General features: G+C 33.8%; 2 protein-coding genes across 2 annotated transcripts; one reads left to right on the top strand and one right to left on the bottom strand.

The window, feature by feature from the left end:
- Positions 1-1889: 1889 nt before the first annotated feature.
- Positions 1890-5656, bottom strand: LOC134230118 (uncharacterized). Its single transcript, XM_062711898.1, has 5 exons — positions 5393-5656; positions 3618-3726; positions 3311-3430; positions 2771-2849; positions 1890-2151 (listed from the first exon to the last, which is right to left on the bottom strand). The coding sequence occupies exons 1-5, from the start codon at positions 5596-5598 to the stop codon at positions 2060-2062; spliced, it is 606 nt and encodes a 201-aa protein (XP_062567882.1). The 5' UTR covers positions 5599-5656; the 3' UTR covers positions 1890-2059.
- A 359-nt stretch (positions 5657-6015) lies between these two features.
- LOC134230119 (alpha-L-fucosidase-like) lies at positions 6016-16638 on the top strand. The gene is made up of 8 exons (XM_062711899.1): positions 6016-6403; positions 10726-10832; positions 11009-11136; positions 11553-11686; positions 12231-12328; positions 12597-12729; positions 13253-13423; positions 14197-16638. The coding sequence occupies exons 1-8, from the start codon at positions 6057-6059 to the stop codon at positions 14438-14440; spliced, it is 1362 nt and encodes a 453-aa protein (XP_062567883.1). The 5' UTR covers positions 6016-6056; the 3' UTR covers positions 14441-16638.
- Positions 16639-25823: the final 9185 nt, after the last annotated feature.

Raw genomic sequence — 25823 nt, 5'->3', positions numbered from 1 at the left:
GGCTAGATTTATGTTTCTCAGGTACTTATTGGCTTAGAATCAGTTGATGCTTTTTGGATTTTCGGAGAACACTGACCGAAAAGTAGGTCACGGTGACCTACTTTTGATATTTTATGGCTATATTTAGGTATCTCAGTTACTTAATGATGCAATTTGGGTTTTCAAAGCATGTAGACTAAAAAGTAGGTCACGGTGTCCTACTTTTGAATATCTCAGGTACTGATTGGCTTAGAATCATCAAACTTTGTCAGTAGATGCATCTTGGGTTTTTGGAAAATGTCAACCAAAAAGTAGGTCACCGTGACCTACTTTTGACATTATGGCTATATTTAGGTATCTCGGGTTCTTATTGGTTTAGAATCATCAAAACTTTGTCAATTGAAGCATCTTGGTTTTTCCGAGATTGATGATAAAAGAATAGGTCATGGTAACCTACTTGTGACATTTATGGCTATATCTAAGTATTCTAGGGTACTTTTGGCTTAGAATTGTCAAACTATGTCAGTTGATGCACCTTGGGTTTTCGGAGAATATTGACCAATAAGCAGGTCACTGTGACCCACTTTTGAATACCTCAAGTACTTATTGGCTTAGAATCATCAATCTTTTTCAATTAATGCATCTTGTGTCCTCAGAAAATTTCAATCAAAAATTAGGTCACCATGACCTACTTATAGTATTTTATAGTTGCATTTAAATATTTTCAGTCCTAACTGGCTAAGAATCATCAAACTTTGTCTGTTGATGCATCTTGGGTCTTAGGATAGATTGTTTAATTTATCAGAAGAGCAATTCAAGGCCCTTGGGCCTCTTGTTATTCTTCTTTTATCTCAAATTATCTGATAATTTGAAGTTTCATTTTGGTTGCATTCAGTTCAAGATAACGTGATTTTACTGTATTATCACAGGAGTTCCTGAAATTTTCGGTAAAATTGATAGGTACGCGAACTCCTGTGGTATTATTAAAAACACAAAAGTATACTATTCCATAAATACTGATTTATCTCATTCTTAATTAAAAGTTAAAAATGACAAAACAATTACATTTACAGAATTACATATGACATATAAACATTTTCTATTATATATCATTTAAAGAAAAATTAAATGAAAAAAAAAATAATTATGTCAAGAGACTCTGAATTTAGGTACATCATTCAATTTCTTTAAGGAAGCTTGGGGGTCAACAAATTAACCATCAGATATTACACGGTACTTAAATCTTTAGATATGATACATGTATCTTAAACTGTCAAATATCATTTGGCAACGAAAAATTTCAATCATTTTAGTTTAAAAATTTGATCATTTTTTTTATATCTTTAGATGGAGCTCTTCTTCTAAAGGAAATCAAAATGGTCTAAAAATGGCCACAACCCCCCAGCCTCCTTAACTTAAATTTCAGGAAGGACAAGAACAACCTTAATTAACATGCGAGATTTCCCCTCAATATGTGCTTACTGCATTAAATGTACAACTGGTAAATTTCATCATAGACAGTTCACAGGAAAGATTACAAGACAACCTTTAAGTTCATTCAAAACATACAAATACATTGTAAATCATGTTATCTTCAATGAAAATAGGTCTGTACAATATATAACAATAAATGTAATATAAAAAAAATATTAAAATAACATATAGATATTCAATTAAACAATTAAATAACAAAATAAATCAGTTTACATTATCTACACAGTCAAATTTGCTGGTCAGTACAGTAGAAAAACATATTCAATATACATGCATAATATTTTCTTATACATGCATACAAATTTTAATGAGCTTTTTTTAGAAACCAGTTGAATAATTGTGAAAATAATCTTTAATAACAAAAAAAATAGTATTGCTTTTCTTCAAAAGCAAAAATTGAGTGACTTTTGCTTTTCTTCAAAAGCAAAAATTGAGTGACTTAAGTCTTGGAACATTGAAATGAAAGACCATTAGAAGTGCTACATACATAGTTTATGTAGCTGTACTAGTAGAAAGTACAGTTTACATAGGTGTACTAGTATTTATGTTGGTGTACTAGTACAGAGTACATTTTACTATTGGTGTACTAGTAGACAGTACAGTTAGCTGAGGAGTACTGGGTACATATGCTGTCACTTGTCTTCTCTGAGTAACCACTAACTTTGTCCAGACCTGACCCTGTAATAATAAAAGGAAAAATGTAACAAAATTAATTAATGTAATCAATGCAAACAAAATGTAACAATGTAACCAGAGATAAATTCAATGTAAAAAAATGTAACAAATGTAATCTATCTAACAATTGTAATCTATGTATACAAATGTAAACAATGTAACCAATGTATACAAAATGTAACAATGTAACCAGAGATTTAATGCAATGTAAAAAAATGTAACAAATGTAATCTATGTAACAATTGTAATCTATGTATACAAATGTAAACAATGTAACCAATGTATACAAAATGTAACAATGTATGTAACCAGAGATTTAATGCAATGTAAAAAAAATGTAACAAATGTAATCTATGTAACAATTGTAATCTATGTATACAAATGTAAACAATGTATCCAATGTATACAAAATGTAACAATGTAATCTATGTAACAAACATAAACAATTTTCATTCGTATACTATAATGTATCTAACCAGTAATTCTTCTTGTATATGGAGAGGATTATTTAGCTAAAAAACTGAAACAAATATGTCCAATCCTTTTTCTCAAGACATAAGTTTTCATATAATAATTTTCTCCCTCTTGGTTCAGGTTAGGAGAATTTGATTTTGCCACTCACCTGTGATTAAGTTGTGTAGATTACAGTAATTTGTGCCATAGTCTAACAGAGCATACCAAGTCTCTGATGTGGAAAAGCCCTGTAATATTAGACCATAATCAGAAATACAGAGAATTTTAGAAAAGGGGCACAACTCTCAAATATGATCTACATATCAGAGTAAATTAAAAAAAAAACAATTAAACTATTATAGACAGTCAAGTCATGCACTCATGAAAAATAAACTTCCTTTCGGCTGGTACATATAATTCAAAATGATGTTGTGTACTAATTGAGTTGTAGTATCTGTTAGTTCTGTCTATACACTGTACTCTAAAAAAGGTGTCAATCAATGAAGTTTGGTTATTTTTCTTTTACATCTAAAAATCTCTAACTCTCAACTACACCGACAATAAGAGGAGTCTAAATCTTTTTTAATAACATTGCTTATAGTCATAAAAATTCTGCATTATTTCTAAGCTACTATTCCTTTAAAAAATATAAAAATTCTTAAAGTTTAAGAAAAGAATTTGCTTTTTTTTAAATTCTGAATTTACTCACCTGAACATTGCATTTTGCTGTGGAACTTGCGGGCATAAAGGTGAAGGTCAAATCATCAACATAATGTTTAACCGGAGTTTCATGCTTTGCCTTCAGTGTATTGCCTGATTCACTCGTAAACTGTTTCGTTAAAAACAAATACAGTATTTCAACACTGATTGATTAATAGATTGATTGGTTATTGTTGTTTTATGTCAAGTCTGCAATATTTCAGCCATATTACAGCAGTGTTATCAACTTTGACATTGGAGTTTAAGCTTAACAAATAAACATTCAAAACACGAATTCTAACATTTATTATTTCTACCTTGTATAGACATTTCTCTCCTCCGTTCGCACAGTTGTCTGCGGTTGTCCATTGACTTATCTGACCTTTGATCTTAGACTTCACATCATCACAAGAGGTTCCAAATGTCCTGAATACAAAATAACACAGCTAGCTTTATATATATACAGATACAGAAAATATACATAAAACTTTGATCAAGTATTTTCCTTGGTAAAGCAAGACCTGTTATCTTTCTTGTATAAAATTGAATTTTGGTATCTGTAAGCCAATATCTTGAAAACCATGGATACATCAAAGTGATTTGGAAGTCTCAAAAACCTTGCCTTGGGTATTGAAATTTTTACACTGTGTCAAGGTAAAAAAAAAAATCAAATCTAGGTAAACTCCAAGGTCAAGGATGAGGGGTAAAATTGTTTATACACTAGGCAATGTTTTTCACATAGTTTACACCATGTCCTGTGCAATTAAAATATTAAAAGAGTCGTGGCCCCCTTTCCCATGTCTTGATGGATTGGATGCCATTGTTTATAGCATTATATGGTATCAAATATGAATGCCCTATCATATGTCACTTAAACTTAATCACCAAAGTTATACAGTTTAAAAATTAGGTCAAACATGAGGGTCAAGATCAAAGGGTAAAAAATCATATCATAAGCCAGGAAACATCTTGTTACAGATAAATGCATGTGTCCAATGTGAAAGCCCTTTCTCTTCTTATTCAAAAGTTAGATGGATATATTTCAATTTAGAAAAGTTGGTCAAACTTCAAGGTCAAAGGTGACAGTCATAAATCATGGTAAATTTAGAAAGGTCTTATCACAGGTACTAAACAAGACTAATGTAATATGAAAATGCCATCTTTCCTCTTTCATGAGGCCTAGAAAAAAAATATGTTTGTTTCTGCTTTCAGGCTGAAAAATATAGGGTAGGTAGGTAGGCAATTTTTTTTTTTTTGAAAAATTTTTTTTTGCTTCTTTAATCACAACGTATATAGAAGTAACATTAATGTCAAAAGAAATGGTGTTTTCAAGCATTACTGTGACTTAACTTATAATAGAAAGGTGACCCAAACTTCTTTCTGTCTTGAAAAGCTTGCAAAGTTGGAGGCTATAATTCCCTGGTCGAAATCTTGCACATCATGGGACAAAAGCATTAAAAAAATATTTAGGGTCGGTACTATAAATTAGGGTCGGTCGGGAAAGCGGAAACAAACATATTTTTTTTCTAGGCCTGAGTTATGATCAATTTCAATTAATGTTAAAATTTTTGAAAAGTATGTTAAAAATCAAGGTCAAATCACTGGGTCAAAAATCATAGTCTATTTAAAGAGGTATTGTAACAAGTAGTGTACATGTGAAATATGAAAGTTTTATCTCTTCTTATTCATAATTTATGATGAAGGTTTTTTAAAGCTTTTCTAAACAGACTGACAGACAAACAGATGAATGAAATTTAATCAATGTCCTCTCACTTTCACAAAAGAGGGGAACAAAAAATTCTGACCTACTAGTATTTCAAAGTAATGAAAATGGTTAAAGATTTTTCAAAAGTAAGTCAAAGGTCAAGGTCATCCAAGGGTAAGAACTGTTAAAGTCAAGGGAAGCTCTTAATTGTCACAAGGAATACACCCATACACACGTAATTCATTTCCCTGTTCTTGATTTGCATGCAAGTCATACCAAAAACACATGTTATGCAAGTCTGACATCATATGATCATTATTATTAAATATATAGACTTGCGTCACATTATATACATTTCAAGTAAAAAATGTAGGAATTGTCACAAACCAGTCAATTTTACAAGATGCATGAAGGGGGCCCGACACAGCTAGTCCTATGATTACTCCCAAAACAGCTACAAACAGAACACCGGAGATTCCCATAGCTAACTTAAAGTACCACGACCTTCTTGTCCAACAGGAGCAACAAATAGATCTAGGACGGCGACCTTCCAAGTATTTATATCCAGGCTTATCTGACTGTCCACGCGACATGAGATAAGGCTCTTGTATAAAGTGAGCTGCGTTCAAAGTTTGATAGTTTCTTTCGGAGCGCTCCTGTCACGAGAATCTACTTTCACTTTCAAAGTTCTGTCTCGTGAAAGTTCGATCAAATAGATGGTAAAAGTCAGAGACACCCCGAAATCGTTAAAGTTGGTTACACAACAAACAACATGTGACTTGTGGGGGTCCTTGTGGGTTGAAGATATATTTCTGTTACAATTTAAAACAAAAATAATGTTTATATATGAACAGAGAAACACTTTCTAAAACAAAATGCTAAATTCGTAAAAAGAAGGACAGATACCCAAACACTAACGTCTAAGGAATTAAAATATATAAACTTTAATATTCCGGCAAAGTGTTATCGAAAAGGCTTTTTACTTTACTCTAAGGTTATGTTTTAATTATTTAACTCGGATCATGTGAGAAAATTTCTTTCACAAAGAAACATGAAGAGACTGTATTTTCTCTTTACACTTGTATTTTTTATTGCCTCGACCGTAGACTGTCAGAAATATAAACCAACATGGGAGAGCATTGATTCTCGGCCAATTCCAGCCTGGTACGACGATGTGAAAATCGGGATGTTCATTAATTGGGGGGTGTACTCGGTTCCCTCTTGTACCAGTGAGTGGTTCTGGTGGTACTGGAAGGGCCAGCCGCACGCGGACGTGGTAGAGTACATGAAGAAATTTTACCCACCCAACTGGACGTATGCAGACTTCGCTAAAGAATTCCGAGCTGAATTTTATGATGCTAAAAAGTGGAAGGAAATCATTGTTGCCTCTGGTGTAAAGTGAGAATATCTGTTTTTTGTAAAGTTTGCATTTTGTCTTTCTAATTATGTATTGCACATTTTACTATAGAGATTAATTAGGATGCGAACCATGGACAGCTGAATCTTCAGTCAAGTGTTCTTAAAACAAATTAAATGAGCGCTCCGACTACAAGTGCAAACTAGTCTAGCATGTCTGCATGACTGCGCCACATTCCAATCCTGGCATGGTCTCAAGTAAGCCACAGTTCGGAGTCCGTTCATCATGCATGCTTATAGCTCTCTCCTACCCGTGGCTGCTTGATCACATAAATTGTTGTAATCTTGAATATTTACGCCTTTTTTCTGTGACAATTCAGCCAATGCCAGTTAATATTTGTTTCCATCACAATTGAAATGACAACGAGTAACATCATCAGTTAACAAAAATATTTCGTAGACGGCAATTAGGTATTGAAAGGTCACGTTAAAATTCATTTTCCGACTATGCTTTACTCTCGTTGGTGAGGTCAATATTTTTATGAGCTATGGAATATTCTCTTCTCATTATGATTCAACCATAGCCAGAATGGGAGAGGATCGTACATTTTGGCCATGTTTTGTGACGATGCATTCCTGGCTTTTAAGAGTTTTCTTGGCCCTTATCTTGGCAAGATTCCTTGAGACTAAAAATTTTGGTCACTGGGGTCTCGGAAGAGAAACCAATCCAAAATTTTTAGTCTGGACGAATCCCAAAGACACCAACCCAGACTCTTTTAACTGTCACTTCCAGGGAATGGAATAACAACAAGGACCTATTTATAAACAATGTTCTTAGTATATTAAGGTGCCTGATGGCACCAAATATAACAAGAGAGAAGAAAAATGCAATGGACCAGAGATCATCAAATCTAATCTTAGCCCCTTGAATCTTCTGAGTCAAATGTTATACTAACTGATGGAGCTATTTCCAGGCTAGCAGCAATCAAACCTGTCCAACAGGAATGTCAGACTGCTCGGCCCAACGACACCTCGGCCCAACGACTCCTCGGCCCATTGACATCTCGGCTCCGACGGCTCGGCCCAAATTTGAAGACACCTCGGCTCACATAAAAGACACCTCGGTCCAAACAGAAATATATTATTGAATATATTTATTATTTAAGTTGTTATATATGTATGAAATGCAAAAGAAAATTAATTTAATACATTTACAATCTTCCAAGACGGCAAATTGACGGTAATTAAGGAAAGACGATCCATTGGTAACTTGATTATAAGTGCTAATCATTAAACAAACAAGACGCAGTGCATCCTTTAGAGTCTCCAGCGTGTGTCATAGGGGGTGGTGACTAATGAGGAGTTAATTATGAGAAGCCACAATTGGGAGTTAATGTTAATGAAAAGCTCCTTTAATTAAGAAACCATTGTTGATATTATAGAATTGATTTGAAAAAAAATATGAGTTTTTAAATAAAAATTAAAATATATGCGCATTTTTTCTTTGAAATGGCTAATAAATATATTAAAAATGTATTATGTTGCATTGTAATAAACAACAAAGTCATTAAATAAATAGACCTGTTAGCTCCAAATCAACGGATTGTAATTTAATTGATGTTGTGTTGTGGTTTGTTAGAAAATACTGAAATTATCGTATATTTATAGTAAATGTATAGTGATTAAAAATACATAGTATACATTTACATTACCATGACAGGGAAAATACAAAAAAAAACTAATTAAAACAAACTAAATTTAATTTTATTCCTAATGGGCCGAGCAGTCTTTGGTATGGGCCGAGGTGTCAATGATTTTGAGCCGACCTGTCAGGGCCGAGGTGTCAACCAGCACGGGCCGAGGTGTCGTTGGGCCGAGTAGTCTGTCTACCTCCAACAGCCATGCACACCTATAAATAAAGGAAAAACCCCAGTGAGTCACTCAGTGGTCATCTTATGTACAATATCTGAGAGTCTCTAATTGTTTTCTTGAAAGTGATAAATGCAGATAACATTTTGTCCATTCCGCTTCTATTAAGGAATAAAATTTGACATTAAAAAATAACATCTAAATAATATGGATTCAACCAGTCAACATGTAATTACTTCTCATTCTCTCACCTTCCATGTGAAGCTTGGGTCGTGTGCTCTCTGGTGAGAGAATGGTAGCTTAAAATTCTTATAGCCCAAGTGGTCAAACATTGATTCTTTTGTGGACTGCTCAGTATTTAAGAATCTCCCATGCAGAGATGTCATGTATTCCTTGCTCCAACACCAGTTGCTAACTGTAATATCATGACAAGATTTTTAGCTCGCCTGGGCAGAAGGCTCAAGTGAGGTTTTCTGATCAAAAATTTACTGTAGATCACTAAAATTTCGCGACACCTTATTTTCGTGAGATAGTCATTGACTCTTGATTAGCGAGACAAAATTTTCACGAATTGTGGTTATTGCTCTATATAATCTTAAGGAATGCTATTATACGCGAGAATAAAATTTTCGCGAGCACACTGTCTCGTGTAATTACGCGAAAATAAAGTTCTCGTGAATAAAAAGTGATTTACAGTAATGGTTGGTTGTTGATGTCATATATAGGCATTGTTGTAGTAAATTAAAATCTTCTCCTTAACTATTTCGCTGATTTCAACCAAACTTGGGACAGAGTATCTTAGGAAGAAGGAATTCAAGTTATTTGAATTCATGGCATTACATTCCTGTACTGGGGGAGAAAATTGAAAAATTGTTATAAAAAAAATGGTGGCATCTTTTGAAAATCTTCTCAAACAGCACAAGGCCAAAAAAGTAAAACTTTCGTGAGAGCTTCATTACGTTGGTAGATACAATTTTTAGCTCACCTGAGCCGAAGGCTCAAGTGAGCTTTTCTGATCACATTTTGTCCGTCGTCCGTCCGTCTGTCTGTCTGTCTGTCTGTCCGTCTGTCTGTCCGTCTATAAACTTTTCACATTTTCGACTTCTTCTCAAGAACCACTGGGCCAATTTTAACCAAACTTGGTACAAAGCATCCTTGGGTGAAGGGGAATTTAAATTGTTAAAATGAAGGGACATATCCCCTCGCAAGGGGAGATAATCAAGAAAAGACAAAAATAGGGTTGGGTCATTAAAAAATCTTCTTCTCAAGAACCAGTGGGCCAGTAAAGCTGAAACTTATGTGGAAGCATCCTGGGGTAGTGTAGATTCTAACTTGTTAAAATCATGACCCCCGGGGGAAGGGCGGGGCCACAATGGGGAATCAAAGTTTTACATAGAAATATATAGGAAAAATCTTTGAAAATCTTCTTCTCAAGAACCACTGGGCCAGAAAAGCTGAAACTTATGTGGAAGCATCCTGGTATAATGTAGACTCTAAATTGTTTAGATAATGACCCCCGGGGGAAGGGCGGGGCCACAATGGGGAATCAAAGTTTTATATAGAAATATATAGGAAAAATCTTTGAAAATCTTCTTCTCAAGAACCACTGGGCCAGAAAAGCTGAAACTTATGTGGAAGCATCCTGGTATAGTGTAGATTCTAAATTGTTCACATCATGACCCCCGGGGGAAGGGTGGGGCCACAATAGGGTATCAAAGTTTTACATAGAAATATATATGAAAAATCTTTGAAAATCTTCTTCTCAAGAACCACTGGGCCAGAAAAGCTGAAACTTATGTGGAAGCATCCTGGTATAAAGTAGATTCTAAATTCCTCAAATAATGACCCCCTGGGGAAGGGCGGGGCCACAATGGGGGATCAAAGTTTTACATAGAAATATATAGGAAAAATCTTTGAAAATCTTCTTCTCAAGAACCACTGGGCCAGAAAAAGTGAAACTTATGTGGAAGCATTCTGGGGTACTGTAAATTCTAAATTTTAGGAATCATAACCCCCGGGGGAAGGGCGGGGCCATTATAGGGAATCAAAGTTTTACATAGAAATATATAGGAAAAATCTTTGAAAATCTTCTTCTCAGGAACCACTGGGCCAAAAAAGCTGAAACATATGTGCCCATGGAAGAATCATGGGGTAGTGTAGATTTCAAAATGTCTAAATTATGATCAGTGGGGTAGGGTGGGGATGCATTATGTATAGCAAGGGGGAAATCTGGTAAAGAACAGAATGGTCAAAGCTTCTCAGGTGAGCGATGTGGCCCATGGGCCTCTTGTTTTTTTTTATATTTTGACCCCTGGATGTAGGATGGGGTCACAACAAGGCGAAATGAGTCAGTAATTATAATTATTTATTCATTGCCATGATTACATGTATGTACATACACGAAAAATCTTAAAATTAAGTGAATCATGTTTATGAACAGTATTTTCCTTCATTTACATAAGGAGAGTATTTATCAAATTGTGTCTTTTTTGTAGATATGTTGCTCTAGCATCCAAACATTGTGATGGTTTTAGCATGTACCCTACTAATGTGACATATCAGTGGAACTCAAGAGATGTTGGACCAAAGCAGGACCTTGTAGGTAAGTGGTTTTATACATACAATGTTCTTTAAAGCATGCTCTAGTGTTCTAAACTTCTTTAATGCATGCAGGATTTTCAGAAAAAAAGATGTGTTCATGCCTGTAAGTTAGACTTAAAAGCAAGACATGGAGACTAGTCTAATAGATTTCTGTGATTCAATTAAATCTCTATTTAGGTCCCTTAAAAGATGCATTAAAGGGAACAGGGGTTAAGTTTGGGATCTATCATGCTATGATTGAGTGGTTTAATCCAATATGGTTGGCAGACCAAAAGAATAACTTTACAACTCAAAGATATGTCAAAGTAAGTACTATTAATGTATTATTTTGTGCAATGATTTTATAGGAACTGAATTTTTACTTTCTTTGAGGGTTTTGAAGGGATATATTGATATCAAATGTCACTGAACAGGCTGATCGAAACAAAAGATGTTTTGCACAGAATTTTTAGTACTGTAAAATCACATTTTTATGTGGTCAAATTTTCAATGTTTGAGGAAAAAAATTGGTTTGTGGGGATTTGATTTCATGGTTGGAAAATGTTAAGTAGTAAATGCATATTAAATTTTGTATTTCATGGTGGTCATAAATTCGTTGGACTCTCCATGCCTCAAAAACAAAAAAAATTAACCCCTCACGAAAATTGATGATTTTACAGTACGTACATTAGATTAAGAAAAAATGTATATGACTTATTATTCGACATTGTATTGTATGTAGGATTATATCCATCCTCAATTAAAAGAAATCATCAACACCTATAAACCAGACCTATTGTGGAATGATGCCTGCTGGCTGGCCCCGAGCTGGTACTGGAACTCTACCATATTCCTGGCCTGGTTGTTCAATGAAAGGTAGTGGTTAATTTGTTCAATATCTCATTCTTATCTCAGCAAGGTTCATAGAATGAGACTTTAATATCAGCGAGATACTTAGACTGAGACTAAAAATCTCTCCAGAGAGACAGCAGACCAAAATTTTCAGTCGCTACAAATCTCACTGAGTTTATATCACGTTCATGCTATATCTTTGTCAATCTGTAAAACAGCTAGTGGCCAAAAAAAGAGACCTGGTGAAATATGAGAATCAACGAGAAGGACTGGTTGTTGTACAGTGTACTATTGTGCTGTCTTGTACAGTGTACAATTGTGCTGTCTTGTACAGTATACTATTGTGCTGTCATGTACAGTGTACTATTGTGCTGTCTTGTACAGGGAGAAGACATTCAAAATCAATGTAACCAGACTCATTATGATAGTTTAAAAAATGGCCATTGTCAGCTATATTCAGAAAAAAACCATGTAAAAAGGTTCTGATAATCAAAAAAAGTAATAAAGATGCGAAGTCTTTGTCTTGTTACATGTATACATGATAATTTTTTTATTCCTTTAAATTCAGCCCTGTCAAAGACGACATTGTGGTAAACGATCGCTGGGGATACGACTGCTTCTGTAAACATGGTGGAGTCTGGACGTGCTCCGATCGATTTCATCCAGGTACCACATGAATTTGTCTCAATTCAGTGAATACAGTAAAACATAGTTATAGTGTATGTGCTTATTATGAATTAATGCTTACAGCAAAGTGATTTTCATTCCTTGTGACTTTAAAATGTATTCTAAACTTAACGGATATAAAGAATTAAGCTTATTATGCAGCAAAATCATTCGTCCTTGGCACTTTGTTAAAAATGTGTTTAACTGTATTAGGCAATTGCAATTTATTATCATGGCAATATTCCCGGATCATTAAATGTATTTTTAGGCCATGTGATGCCTCATAAATGGGTTAATGCCATGACAATTGACAGATATTCATGGGGCTTCAGACGGAATGCTGATCTGGATCAGTATTACTCTATTGAGGAACTCTTAGAGGAAGTGATTTACACCATAAGGTAATTACATCTTCGCAATAAGCATCTTCGCAAGACAGGGGTCTAGAATCAACATGTTGATGTTGGACCCCCGGCATATTTCATTCAATATTCATGGGCTTACTGTAGCCATGTCTTGCAGAAAAATTACAAATCTTATCTCTCAACCAATCACACTAAGCCTTTCTATGATAAACAAATTGTATCACATCCATTTGAGCTGTCAACTGAATCCTTATCTAACTGATTATGAAAGCTTTAAATTAATGGGTGCTTTTCAATGAGAGAGGCAAGCGCACGAATATTGAATGAAATATGCCAGTGGTACAATGACAATGTGTTGACTCAGGACCCCTGGCATTGCAAGTTTACTGAGGTAAGGTGATTTATACAATAATTAAAAGAGTTTTAAAGCCATACTACATTGACCTGATTCAGACACACTGATAAGGAAATTCAGAATTTAAAGTTGCCATTTCATTCATTTCTATAAACTATCAGCTTTTCATTGCTGTTCAAAATATGGACCTGATTAATTTCTCAGTTTTGGAGGGAACATTCTGATCAATGTTGGACCCACAGCTTGGGGAACCTTTGCCCCGATCTACGAGGAGAGATTCCGTCAGCTGGGGTCATGGTTGAAGGTCAATGGAGAAGCTATTTATAAAACAACCCCCTGGATTCATCAAAATGACACAGAGTCAAACCGAGTATGGTAAGCTTTCTTAAATAAATTCTTCAGGCAAAATACCATAACAACAGTTTGACATGCATATACAAGTACTACTCTGTATAAGAAAGAAAGAAAAACACTTTTAAACGAGTCTATTAAAATTAAAAAAAAAAAATGTTGCCTTTTTTTAAATTATATACATGTAGTTCATACCAAGTTTTCTTCTCTTTTGTTGTCCCTTGCCAAGATTGAAAATAGTAAAAAATAGTAACACCCCATCTCCTTTAAATTAAGTGATTGTAGTGGTTTTGTGAGGGTTCCTTTATATCATATCCCAAAATTGGGTTTCTGAATAGATTTGATGTCATGAGACTTGTCGTTTTTGCCAGAAAAGGCTTTTAAAATTTTTTTTCCTCAAACCCTTGGCACATAGATTATATACCATTTAATTTAAAACTTTCAAATTGGTTTTATTTACATCTGATGAATGGAATGAATTTAAATGTGACAAGAAAAACTTAAAATAGCTGTCCTCATGCAGTTTTCATTTATTTTGATGCAATGTCAGAATTTTGCCCCTTTATCAGAACAAAAAGCAGAAAATATTACCAGTACTTTAAAGGCCACAAAGGGTCATCAGAAATCATTAAAAAGATTTAGTTATACATGTATACAATTTATGTCAGAGAGAGGGAGAGAGATAGAGAGAGGGAGAGATTTAAGGGCACTAATGTTGTCCAATGGATCTCTATGTACTTTTTTCCAGGATTTGTAGCTTTATCATTTAGCTGTTATGTGATTTCCAATTTTTATAGGTACACAGCCTCAAAGGCCAACAAGAAGGTGATTTACTGTTTGGTTTTGGATTGGCCGTTAAGTAATGAGATCTTATTGGGGTCGCTGAAGGGTATCCAGGTCACAGCGGTCACACTGCTGGGGTCAGAGGCCACCATGTACTTCTTTGAGGAGGCTCATGGACTGCGAGTTTTATTCCCTGTCATCAATATGCGCAAGATGCCTTGTCAGTGGGCCTGGAGTTTGAGAATCACTCTTAAATAGGGATTGATATGAAATATGGTGGGAACAAATTTAGATTATAATTGTCTGAAAACCTGACATTTTCCGGGCTTTTTTATGATTTTGATATTTTACATGCCAGAGAAACACGTAAAATATCAAAATCATGAAAAAATCCTGGAAAACGTCATATAATTGAGACTTACGTTACAAGTGATAATTTTCTCCATTTTACTGCAAAATATTTTGTGTGAAAAAAAATTAAACATACATTGTATACCGGTATTTGTTGTGAAGAAATGGTAATACTTCAATATTTGGGACTGTATATAATAATAAGCAAATTTTTAATTTTTTTTATAATGTAACCCAGGGTCTTGTCTTGTATTATACTTGTTGTGTATTCAAAACTCATGAAGATATATGTACTATAATGGACAAAATGGTGCAGTATTTATATGATGTGGCACTATATAAGCTTGTTTTCATTAATAATATTTACATAATCTAATCATATATTTCCATATTTTGGATCAATCCTTTATGGTCATGAATTAACTAATTTCTGAGATTGTTGCAACAAAAATAAAAGACAGCACATATAAAAGATGCCAAAACGATCCTACTAATTTAGACACACAGTAGAAAAACACAGTTGTAAGAGTTATATGGCACACTGAATATCTCAATTTACTATACAGTGCTTAAAAAATTATTTTCTGTATTTAATACATAATTATTCATGAGATTTATAGATTGCATAGCATAATGCCCTTTCACTGTTGATTAAAGATGAGTCAATATTGTACTTACTTTACTGTCAAATCTCATGCTATCACGTGTACATTATTGTAAAAGAATGTGCATCTTTAAAAAGTCCCAATATTATTTGTTCTGGCATCATTTTAATGCAATAACTACTTTTAGAAATTGATACTTATATGTACATGAACCGGTATTTTTGTTTTACATATCAAAACATTTTAACCCTTTGGCCTAATTTAAGATTGTTTACAAGTTTATTTCTTTAGTTCTAGCTGTTTTTTTTTCTTTAGTGAATTAAGCTGCTGTTGTAGTTTTTTTGTCCTCTTTGTATACTTGATTTAAACAATTGTTAAAGATTCTGTGATATTTTACATTTATCTAAAATAAATATTACTTCTTAATTAAGAGAAATGAGAAGACACTATTGACATGATTGACTATAATAAAAATTTGAAATTTAATGAGGTTTAGAGAATAATCCTATTTAGATTTTACTTAATACTTTTTGCATAATATAATGCAATAACTTTAGTAATTATTCAGTGTTCTTTCATTTTAGATATTATGTATACATAAATACCTTGAAATATCAATATAGGTCATAGCATTTTGTATTTATTTTTCAAAGTTGTTTACCAGAGCATGGGTAGATGAAATCTCCTAGTTTAAGCATAATTAAAACTTATTTATTTTTTTTATACCTTGATCTGTACAAATCCATGAAGAAATCCATTCCTTTATTTGTATACAAATGAACACAATTTATACATGCTTACATGTATATGTTAAATGTGATAATATTTGCATAGAGATTTTCGCCCAACTTTTTGCAGTGTGTTCATGTATAGAGTTTTGTGAATTTTATGACATCTCCATGCCAACACATTTTATTTCAACCAGTCTAATTCTAATTTTAATACTTTTATATTACAATACAATTTTGAACTTCGAAGAAAAAAAAATGTAGCATGGAAATACTTCTAACAACATCTCTGCAATTATGTATATATTTATATATTGTGGGATTTTTTGTACTACATGTAAGTTGAGTCATTAACACTGCGGTAAATATATACTAGCTGGTTTTAAAAAATTATAAGACATAAACGTACAGGCCATATTATTTTAAGGTCAAAGGTCAAGTTTATCTTGCATATGAATTAAAAGGAATACTTACTTTGTATCACTGCATGTATAGATAAAACCAAGATGTTTTTGTATCATGTTTTATATACTTTTTTAAGCAAGATACATGGCAAAGTGTTAATATATTTGCATAATATTCACAACATTCCTTCATTTTCATGATGATTATTCCAGTGTCATAAAAATGTTCAAGTGTGATAAAGTAGAGCTATTTGAACAAAGATCTTCTTTTTTTTAATTTTACATAAAATCTTTTTATTATCATGTCTATGTGTTGTTGTGGATCTGTTAGCAATATGGAAATACCATAAATTTATTAATATTTACAATGTATTTAATTTTCTACTTTTGTGAACTGGTTTTCTTATAAATAAATACATGTATTTTGAAATTTACCACTTCTTATTTACTTTACACAAACTCTGAACAAATGTTTTTTAACTCTTTAGTTTTTTTTTAACAGCTCAAAAGCGAAAAAAAAAATTAACTTGCCGAAACTTTGCAAAATACAAAGTACCTATTTGGATGACAAGAGGCTGGGTCACTTTCCAGTGTTAAAATCTTCATCAGATTCATGACTCTTCTAAGTCAAACACGAAGGCTCTGTATTTCTAGTGAAGGATATGGGTTATATCTTTCAAGATCATCTTTCCTTTGCATCAATTTTAAATTTATGAAAATCCAGGATTGGGAGGTTCCCTCCAGATTCATGCATGAAACAGTATTGACAAAATTAATTATCTTAATGACAAAGAATTTGATTAAAAATACGGATTGCTACATGTAAGTGAATAAAGTATTCAAGCTGTTGTGACTTGCACTCGATAAGTACAGTTTTTAGCTCACCTGAGCTAAAAGCTCAAGTTAGCTTTTCTGATTAGGCCATGAAAAATTAATTTCTTGGTTCTCAGGCCCTACTTCTTCTCTTTTATTGCCAAATAAAATATAAACAAATCACCTCCCTCATCATTTTTAGAGGTTTTGTACAATGTAAAAAGCTGCCTCATCATGTTTTAGGGACAGTAAAAAAGTATTAAAAAAAAATAATGCCTCCCTATCCCAACATATCCTGAGAACCAAGGAATTAACTTTGCATGGCCTTACAATTTGTCTGTTGTCCATCTGTCTGTAAACTTTTCATATTTTTTTTATTTCTTCTCCAGAATCTTGGGCCAATTTATACCATACTTGGCACAGACTATTCTTGGGTAAAGAGAATTCAAGTTCATTCAAATAAAGGGTCACACCCTCTTCTAAGGGGAGATAATTACAAATTAGTGAAAAATTGCTGGCAACATTTAACAAGAAGCCCAAGGGCCTTGAATCGCTCTTCTGATAACTTGTACAGTCTATCACTTCTATTTGAAGCCTCTAAGTCTGTGTATCCCAAGATGCAAGAACTGACAAAGTTTGATGATTCTTAGCCAGTTAGGACTGAAGATATTTCAGTATAGCTATAAAATACAACTAGTCCTAATTGTAACGGGAACCGTTACAGATGTTCCCCAAACGCTCCCCAACTCCCTTTTGGTGCCATATTCCCTGTAAGCTTCATTAAATAAGACAAAGTCTGTGCATTTTTTACTTTAACAGAAGGATACCAATTATATTCAAATTTTAGCATTGCAGGCGTGCGCATGTGAAAGCATGTGCGTTATGACCATATCATCTTGTTTACACTATCTATATATTTTAATATACTATATATTAAAGCATTCAGTCCAAAAGTATTAAGAATCACTCATCTAAGTGTATTTTTAATTTCACTCGTTTTAAATGCACGCACGTGCGTGCACGTGCATGATGTCCATACCTTCTTGTAGAAGTCCCTTATATTTATCTATGTTCTTAATCCCATCCTGTTTGGTTGAAAAACAAGGGAGTTATAGTCATTTCAAGTTTAAACCAATAAGATTTTAGCACACATGCATGCACGTGATTTCATGAATTTTTTTCTATATCGTATTGTTGGATATCCTAATGAATGACTATCTTTTAAATTTCAAAACATTTTGTCAAAAAACAAAGGAGATATAGCCATTTAAAGTTTTAGCCAATCAGATTGCAGCACACGTGCATGCGCGTGATTTCTTGAATTTTTTTTGTATATCGTATTGCAGGATATCCTAATGTATGACCATGTTTTAAATTTCAAAGCATTTCGTTAGAAAACAAAGGAGATATAGTCATTTATAGTTTCAGCCAATCAGATTGCAGCACACGTGCATGCGCATGCTTTCATGACAATTCTTATATATCATGCTTTAGATCTTCATAGTGTATGACTATGTTCAAAATTTCAAAGGATTTTGTCAAAAAACAAGAAAGATATTGAGACTTCAGTTTCAGCCAATCAGAGCAAAGCGCACGTGCATGCGCGTGAGATCTTGCTTTTTTGACCATGTCATCATGTCTATACTATTAATATATCCTCACATTGTGAGTTTCAAAGTATTTAATCAAAAAATAGAAAAATTATGGCTATACCTGTTATATTGGTAATTTCACGTGTTGCACGTGCGCGCTCTTTCAAGCACGTGCGCGCAAAATGACCTTGATTCCGCAAATCTACATAACATGTCTACTGACCCTAAAAAGGTTTTACCTACTTCGGATGAACAGTTTACAAGATTACTCCCGGACAAAAAAGTACCCAGGAAGAAGAAGAAAAATAACTAGAAAAGAAACTCGTTGCGAGCAACGAGAGGTCTTCCGTCCAATTCTGGAAAAAAAAACCCCGCAAAATCGAGCTGAAAAGTGATATAACTTTTTATGGAAACAAAGGGGATTGAACACGGGTCGCCAGCGCAAAAATCCAAAGCGCTGACTATTACGCTATTGAGACCACAGCTTTAAATATACATTTATATACTTCTGCAACAGTACATCTGTCGTAGAATAATGAAAGGCAGGTCACTATTCATAATTTTCCGTCAAACGATTCGAAGAAATCTTCGGGCCTTTTTCTTTGGAATGTTCCATTAAATAGGTGTGATCGTTTCAATGGAAATAAAAAAAGAATGTTCGTGTAGCTTAAATTTCTTTGTTAAGAAAGTATATTTAACGCATTTACACATTCCATATCGTATATAGAAAACTAGCACTAAATCAGAGAAACTGCTATAATTTTCAACTGATTTTTATTTTGCTGTTTATCCCTATAATGAAATATCCCGATTACTTAAACTTTCATGTACAGCTTGAATTGCTTCGCCGAAAAGCGTGTCGCCCTACGACGGTCAAGGAATCAGACACCATTTATGTTTAATAACTTGAATGAGATCATTGAGACAAGAATGATGATATAAACTCCATTAAATTATCTTTTTTAGATATGTTTTTCTTATTTCTGTCTTTTCTATTTGTTTAATTCAAGTGTGCATTAGGAAAACGGTGGTTACGTTTAATACTTACTATATATGTTTCTTAAAAACTATTACTTATAACTATGGTTTAAAATCTGTTATTTCGCAAAAAGTAAATGATACTAGGTATCGTATTTCATTTGCACATTATATCTTTTCTTTTTCTACTTTGAGAACCAGCCAAAACCAATGATAGAAGACATTTGACCCACCATGGATTAAAACATAGTTTGACACATGTTTGCAACGTAACAACGACGTGACAATCCTAGTATTCCTTTACACTTCTTTTATCCTTATTTTACTTTCGTTCAAGCAAACGCTCTGCTGCCTCCGTAAACCCCTATTGCGAAATGTCGGAGTTGACAGAGACAGCCGCCATTTTGGACCCACTTCAGACTTTTGAATGTTCATTTCTAGAGTTTGGATTTATCAATATTCAAACAAATTATATAGTAAGCATAATAAGAAGGGTCTCTATTAACATTCTAAAAATCAATGAAAATTATTGAAAAACAAAAAAGTTAGAAAATACGGACTTTTTAATTTCGCTTCCGGTAGCAAACGGAAGTACCGACGACACACGAAAAGGTGATTCGTCACATCTAAAAGTCATCATCTATAATCTCTTACAAGTCTCCAGTTAATATCTTAAACCATTTTCGAAAAAAGGGGGGACAAAATTGCATTTTAAAATCAGAAAAGTGTCAATAACTTGGAACCAAAGGTGAGTATTCCAAATTTTTCTATCCATGCCACAACTTCATATAATGACGCATAATTTCTGAAAGTTTCACAGAAAACTACTGAATAGTTTTCGAGAAATCGCGTGCACAAAATTTTGGGGAAAAAAATAATAATAATAATAATAACTAGAAACGATCTCGTTGCGAGCAACGAGAGGTCTTCCGTCCGTTTCAGGATAAGAACATAAAATCGTTCTGAAAAAGTAATAAAAAAAATTTGCTCACAAAGGGGATTAAACCCAGGTCGCCAGCGTGAAATTCCAACGCGCTTTTTTCCTCTTTATTCCCAACATGCTTAAATTACGCGTTTGAGTCCACTGCTCTAAATGTACTTGAATATACTTCTTCAACAATACACCTGTCTAAGAATCACGAAAGGCGCGCCACAATTTATAATTTCGCGCCAAACGCCACAAGTTAATCTGCGCGCCTTTTCTTTGGAATTTTTCATTAAATAGGTGTGATAGCTTCAATAGAATAAAGAAAAAGGAACGTTCTTTAAACCTAAATTTCGAGGTTTAGAAAATATATTTAACAAATTGTACATATTCTATATCATATATAGATAAGTAACACAAAAGAAGTGAAATGGTAATTATTTTTAACTTTTTTTAATTACCTGTTTATCCCCAAAGTGAACTTACCCGATTCTTTACACCTTCATGAAAAGATAGAAATTAAATATTAAATAAACAACTTCATATCGCCTTTATTTTATTTCGACGCTAAGAAAGTAAATTTGACACATTGCACACACGTATCTAGCCCAATTACACTAAAGCAGTAAAACGGAAATTAAGTTTTAAGATGTCACTATATTTCAGCGTACTGATAGGTGAAAGTCCATGTAGTTTTTTTACTTTTCATGTATCATTTAGTCAAACGCTCAGCTGCCTCCATAAACCCCTACTCGCGAAATGGCGGAGTTGACAGAGACAGCCGCCATCTTGGGTCCGCTTCAGATTTTCAAATATTCATATCTAGAGTTCTGATTAACCAATATCCAAACAACTTATATAGTAAGCATCGATCAAAGGGTCTCTATTATCATTCCAAAAATAAATAAAAAATGTTGAAAAACAAAAAAGTTAGAAAATACGATTTTTTCAATTCGCTTCTCCTAACGACAGGAAGTACCGACGACGAACAAAGTGTCGCGTCCTGGATGGTATATATCACGATCTATAATCCCTGAAAGTTTCATGTTGATATCTTTTACCGTTTTTGAGTTTAATCGCGGACAAAATGTCATTTTAATTTCAGGAAATGTCCCGTAACTTGGCACCGGAAGTGAGTTTCCAAATTTTCGCTCAGATATTATAAATTCATGTTACAACATATCTGTCCTGAAAATTTCATGTAATTTCATCCAGTAGTTTTCGAGAAATCGCGTGCACAAAATTAGAAAGTCAGAAAAATAAGAATAATAATAATAATAATAATAATAATAAGAAACAATAGAATCACTATAAGGTCTTCCGTGAAGACGGAAGACCTTAATAAGAAACAGTAGAATCACTAGAAGGTCTTCCGTGAAGACGGAAGACCTTAATAATAAGAAACAAGTAAAAACAATATGTTCCCCAACTTCGTTTGGGGAACATAATAAGTAGGTCATGGTTACCCACTTTTTGATTTGAAATTTTCTGAGGACTCAAGATGCATTAATTGACAAAGATTGATGATTTTAAGCTAATAAGTACCTGAGATATTCAAAAGTAGGTCACTGTTACCTACTTTATGGTCAATGATTCTCCGAAAATCCAAGATGCATCAACTGACAAAGTTTGATGATTCTAAGCCATTAAGTTCCCCTTATACATAAATTAATCCATAAAATGTCAAAAGTAGGTCACTGTGACCTACTGTTTGGTTGACATTTTCCGAAAACCCAAAATGCATCAACTGACAAAGTTTGATGATTCTAGGCCAAATAAGTATGTGAGATGGTTAAAAGTAGGCCATTGTGACCTACATTTTGGTCACCATTCTCCGAAAACCCAAGATGCCTCAACTGACAAAGTTTAACAATTCTAGGCCAATAAGTTCCTAAGACAGACTTAAATATAGCCATAAAATGTCAAAAGTTCGGTCACCATGACATACTTTTTGGTTGACATTTTCCGCAGACCCAAGATGCATCAACTGACAAAATTGATGATTCTAAGCCAATAAGTACCTAAGATACCTAAATATAGCCATAAAATATCAAAAGTAGGTCACTGTGACCTTCTTTTTGATTGACATTTTCCGAAGACCCAAAATGCATCAACAGACAAAGTTTGATGATCATAGGTCTGAAAGTATTCAAAATATGCCTTTTAAACCAATTTGAAAACAAATGCCTGCAAAATTCAAAAAGTACGTCACAGTGATCTACTTTTTCAGAAATATGTTTTAAGGCCCCAAGATGCATCAACTTACAAGACTTGGTGATTCTAAACCTCTCAATGTCTGAAATAATGGGTTCAAATGTTTTAGAAAAGATAAGCCATAAAATTCAACAAGAGGCCCACGGGCCTTATAGGTCACCTGAGCATCATGCAACAACTTTCAAATGATTGAATTTGGTTCATGTTTCAAGCTAGATGCTATGGCATTCACAATTCTAAAAGAAACACTATTGCTAATCATAACTATACACTTAGCAATTGTTTAGTTTGTTTACTTAATACCCATAAGCAGGGCAGGGGAACAAAATATGCATTTCAACTAATCAGTAGTATTCAGCAATAATCATAAATTAAGTGCCCCTACCACACATGAACCCCTGGCCCTAGGTATACACTTTGCAAAATTTTTGAAAAGGCACACTTGCTTATCAATAATGTTTGATTAATAATAAGGAGCAGATTTCAAACAATTCATTTTCAGTATATAAGTAGAGCCCCCTTCCATATCCCTGACCCAGGGGCCTTGAAATTTACAATTCTGGAAGAAAGAGCCCTTGCACATCATAACTATATAGGTAGTACATCTGTTTATTACCCAGGAGTAGAGAAAAAGATTTTCATAGATGAAATGTAATTTCACTATATAATCATTATAGAGCCACTCAGTAACACCATAACCCCTGACCATTGGCATTGGGCCATAAAATTCTCAATTTTGGTAGAAGCATTCTTGCTCATCATAACTATGTACTTAGTTAGTTTATTTAATAACTAGGAGCAGATAAGAAGATTTTCAAAGAAATAATGTATTTTCACTATATAATCAATAGAGCCCCACCCTAACCCCTGACCGTGGGGCCAAAAAATTCAAAATTTCGGAAGAGGCACTCTTGTTCGTCATAACTATGTACTTAGTTAATTTATTTAATACCTAGGAGCAGAGAAGATTTTCAAAGAAATAATGCATTTTCACTATATAATCAATAGAGCCCCGTCCTAACACCAGAACCCCTGACCCTGGGGCCATAATTTCCAATTTTGGTAGAGGCACTCTTGCTCATCATAACTAGTACTTAATTAGTTTGTTTAATACTCAGGAACAGAGAAGAAGATTTTCAAAGAAATAATGCATTTTCACCATATAATCAATAGAGCCCCGCCCTAACACCAGAACCCCTACCCTGGGGCCATAATTTCACAATTTTGGTAGAGGACTCAATGCTGATTTCAATCATACCAACAGTTTGACTGCTTGATGTCTAGGAGTAAAGAAGAAGATTTTTAAAGATTGCACTAATTTTAGTGGTTTTGGCCCCACCCCTAGGCCCCAGGGGGGGGGGGGAGGGACAATGAAATTCACAACTTTTTTTCCCCTTCACCCACAGATGCTATATGCCAAAATTGGTTGAAATTGGTTCAGTGGTTTCAGAGAAGAAGCTGAAAATGTTTTAATGGAACGCATGACGCACGAAGAACGACGATGGACAAAAACGGATAGCAATAGGTCACCTGAGTTTACTCAGGTGACCTAAAAAATAGGTCAAGGTGACCTACTGTTAAAATGACGTTGTTTGAAGACCCAAGATGCATCAACTGAAAAAGTTTGATGATATATCAAGGCCCCAAAGTGTCCAAAATATGCCTCCAAATCAATTTGAAAGCGAAAGCCCGTAAAATTTTTAAAAATAGGTCACCGTGACCTACTTTTGTGTTAACATGATGTGAAATCCCAAGATGCATCAGCTTACAAGATTTCATGATCCTATAGTCTTTATAATAAGCAAAATAATAATTTTTATTAATTGTAAATTTTGGTCAACTTTGAAGTGACCTTGAGACCACCCCCGTTGCCCCAGGGTCATGCCTTGAACAATTTTTAATCTTCAACATATCCTGACCCTTGTATGCAAGTTCGGTGAAAATCTGCCTGGTGGTTCTGGAGAAGTTTTTTAGAACCAGTACTTTTGGTATTATTTTCCTATTATCTCCCCTTGTTTTAGGGTCTCACCCCTAGTTTTAGTATAATGGTAGCCCTTGGGGCCGAGGATCCCCCCTGACAAATTTGACAATTATTGGCCAAGGGGTTCCAGTTATGGCCCATATTCTAAAAAATTAATGCACACCGCACAAATGGCCATACAAGCCTTTAGCCTTTGGCTCAGAAGAGCTAAAAATCTATTCGAGAACCACTGGGTAAGGAAAGATGAAAATCATGTGGAAACATCCTCAGGCCATGTAGATTAAAATTTGTTGAAGTCATGACATACCAGACTATTGAAATTCTGCTATACACAGTGACACTCATTGATGGTAATGCATAATAGTGACATTAGGCCAAAACAAATGATCAATAGTTTCTCAGGCCAAAACAATAAAATTAATGGGGGGCGGAGGTTTTTTTTTTTTTTTTAAAGGTTTTACACCTTTTTTTAAGCCATTTGTTTAATAAAATGATATCTACCAAATCTTAATTTTTGTTCTCTGGAATTGGTTAAAATATGCATTCAACTTTAAATAATGTTACTCCAAACATTTATTTAAGAGTTAATTCATAAAATACTAAAATTTAGAAGAAATGTATTGTTTTTTTAATAAAAACGTCTATCTTAGCATTAATGAAAAAGGGAAAAACTCAATTTTCTTTTTCAAATTGGAAAAATAGAAAATTGAGTTATTTCCCTTTTCAATATGTCAATAAAATTATCAATGCAGCCGTTTTTGAAAATATGCGGCGGTGCCTGAGAAACTATTGATTAATTTTTTTTTGGCCTTAATATATCCCTCTTAATAGACGATTTTCACATTCTTAAAATTATCTCCCGTTGTCGGCGTAACGCTCATCTTTCTCACTTTGTCCCTTGAATTTCCCAAAAATTTTTTAACTACAAATGCTATCAGACAATTTTGATCTGTACCTCAGTATTGTCAGAGTATGGGGCATCAAGTAAAATACAACAAACATATTCATACAGATTTTATTTCTAAGATATTGCCCCCAAAAGTTGGTAGT

This window comes from Saccostrea cucullata, unplaced genomic scaffold (assembly GCF_032062105.1).
Source record: "Saccostrea cucullata isolate Sc308-1 unplaced genomic scaffold, CSIRO_AGI_Scuc_v1 ctg7896, whole genome shotgun sequence".
Classification (NCBI taxonomy): Eukaryota; Metazoa; Mollusca; class Bivalvia; order Ostreida; family Ostreidae; genus Saccostrea; species Saccostrea cuccullata.
Note: the sequence above shows the minus strand (reverse complement) of the source record. Positions and strands in the feature narration are given on the sequence as shown.

Coding starts and splice junctions, on each gene's coding strand:
- LOC134230118 (XM_062711898.1), bottom strand. CDS start 5,598: ATGTCGCGTGGACAGTCAGATAAGCCTGGATATAAATACTTGGAAGGT. Junction 3,431..3,617: donor GAGAGAAATGTCTATACAAG/GTAGAAATAATA, acceptor TTAACGAAACAG/TTTACGAGTGAATCAGGCAA. Junction 2,850..3,310: donor CAGCAAAATGCAATGTTCAG/GTGAGTAAATTC, acceptor CTAATATTACAG/GGCTTTTCCACATCAGAGAC.
- LOC134230119 (XM_062711899.1), top strand. CDS start 6,057: ATGAAGAGACTGTATTTTCTCTTTACACTTGTATTTTTTATTGCCTCG. Junction 11,687..12,230: donor GCCTGGTTGTTCAATGAAAG/GTAGTGGTTAAT, acceptor CTTTAAATTCAG/CCCTGTCAAAGACGACATTG. Junction 12,329..12,596: donor CTCCGATCGATTTCATCCAG/GTACCACATGAA, acceptor ATGTATTTTTAG/GCCATGTGATGCCTCATAAA.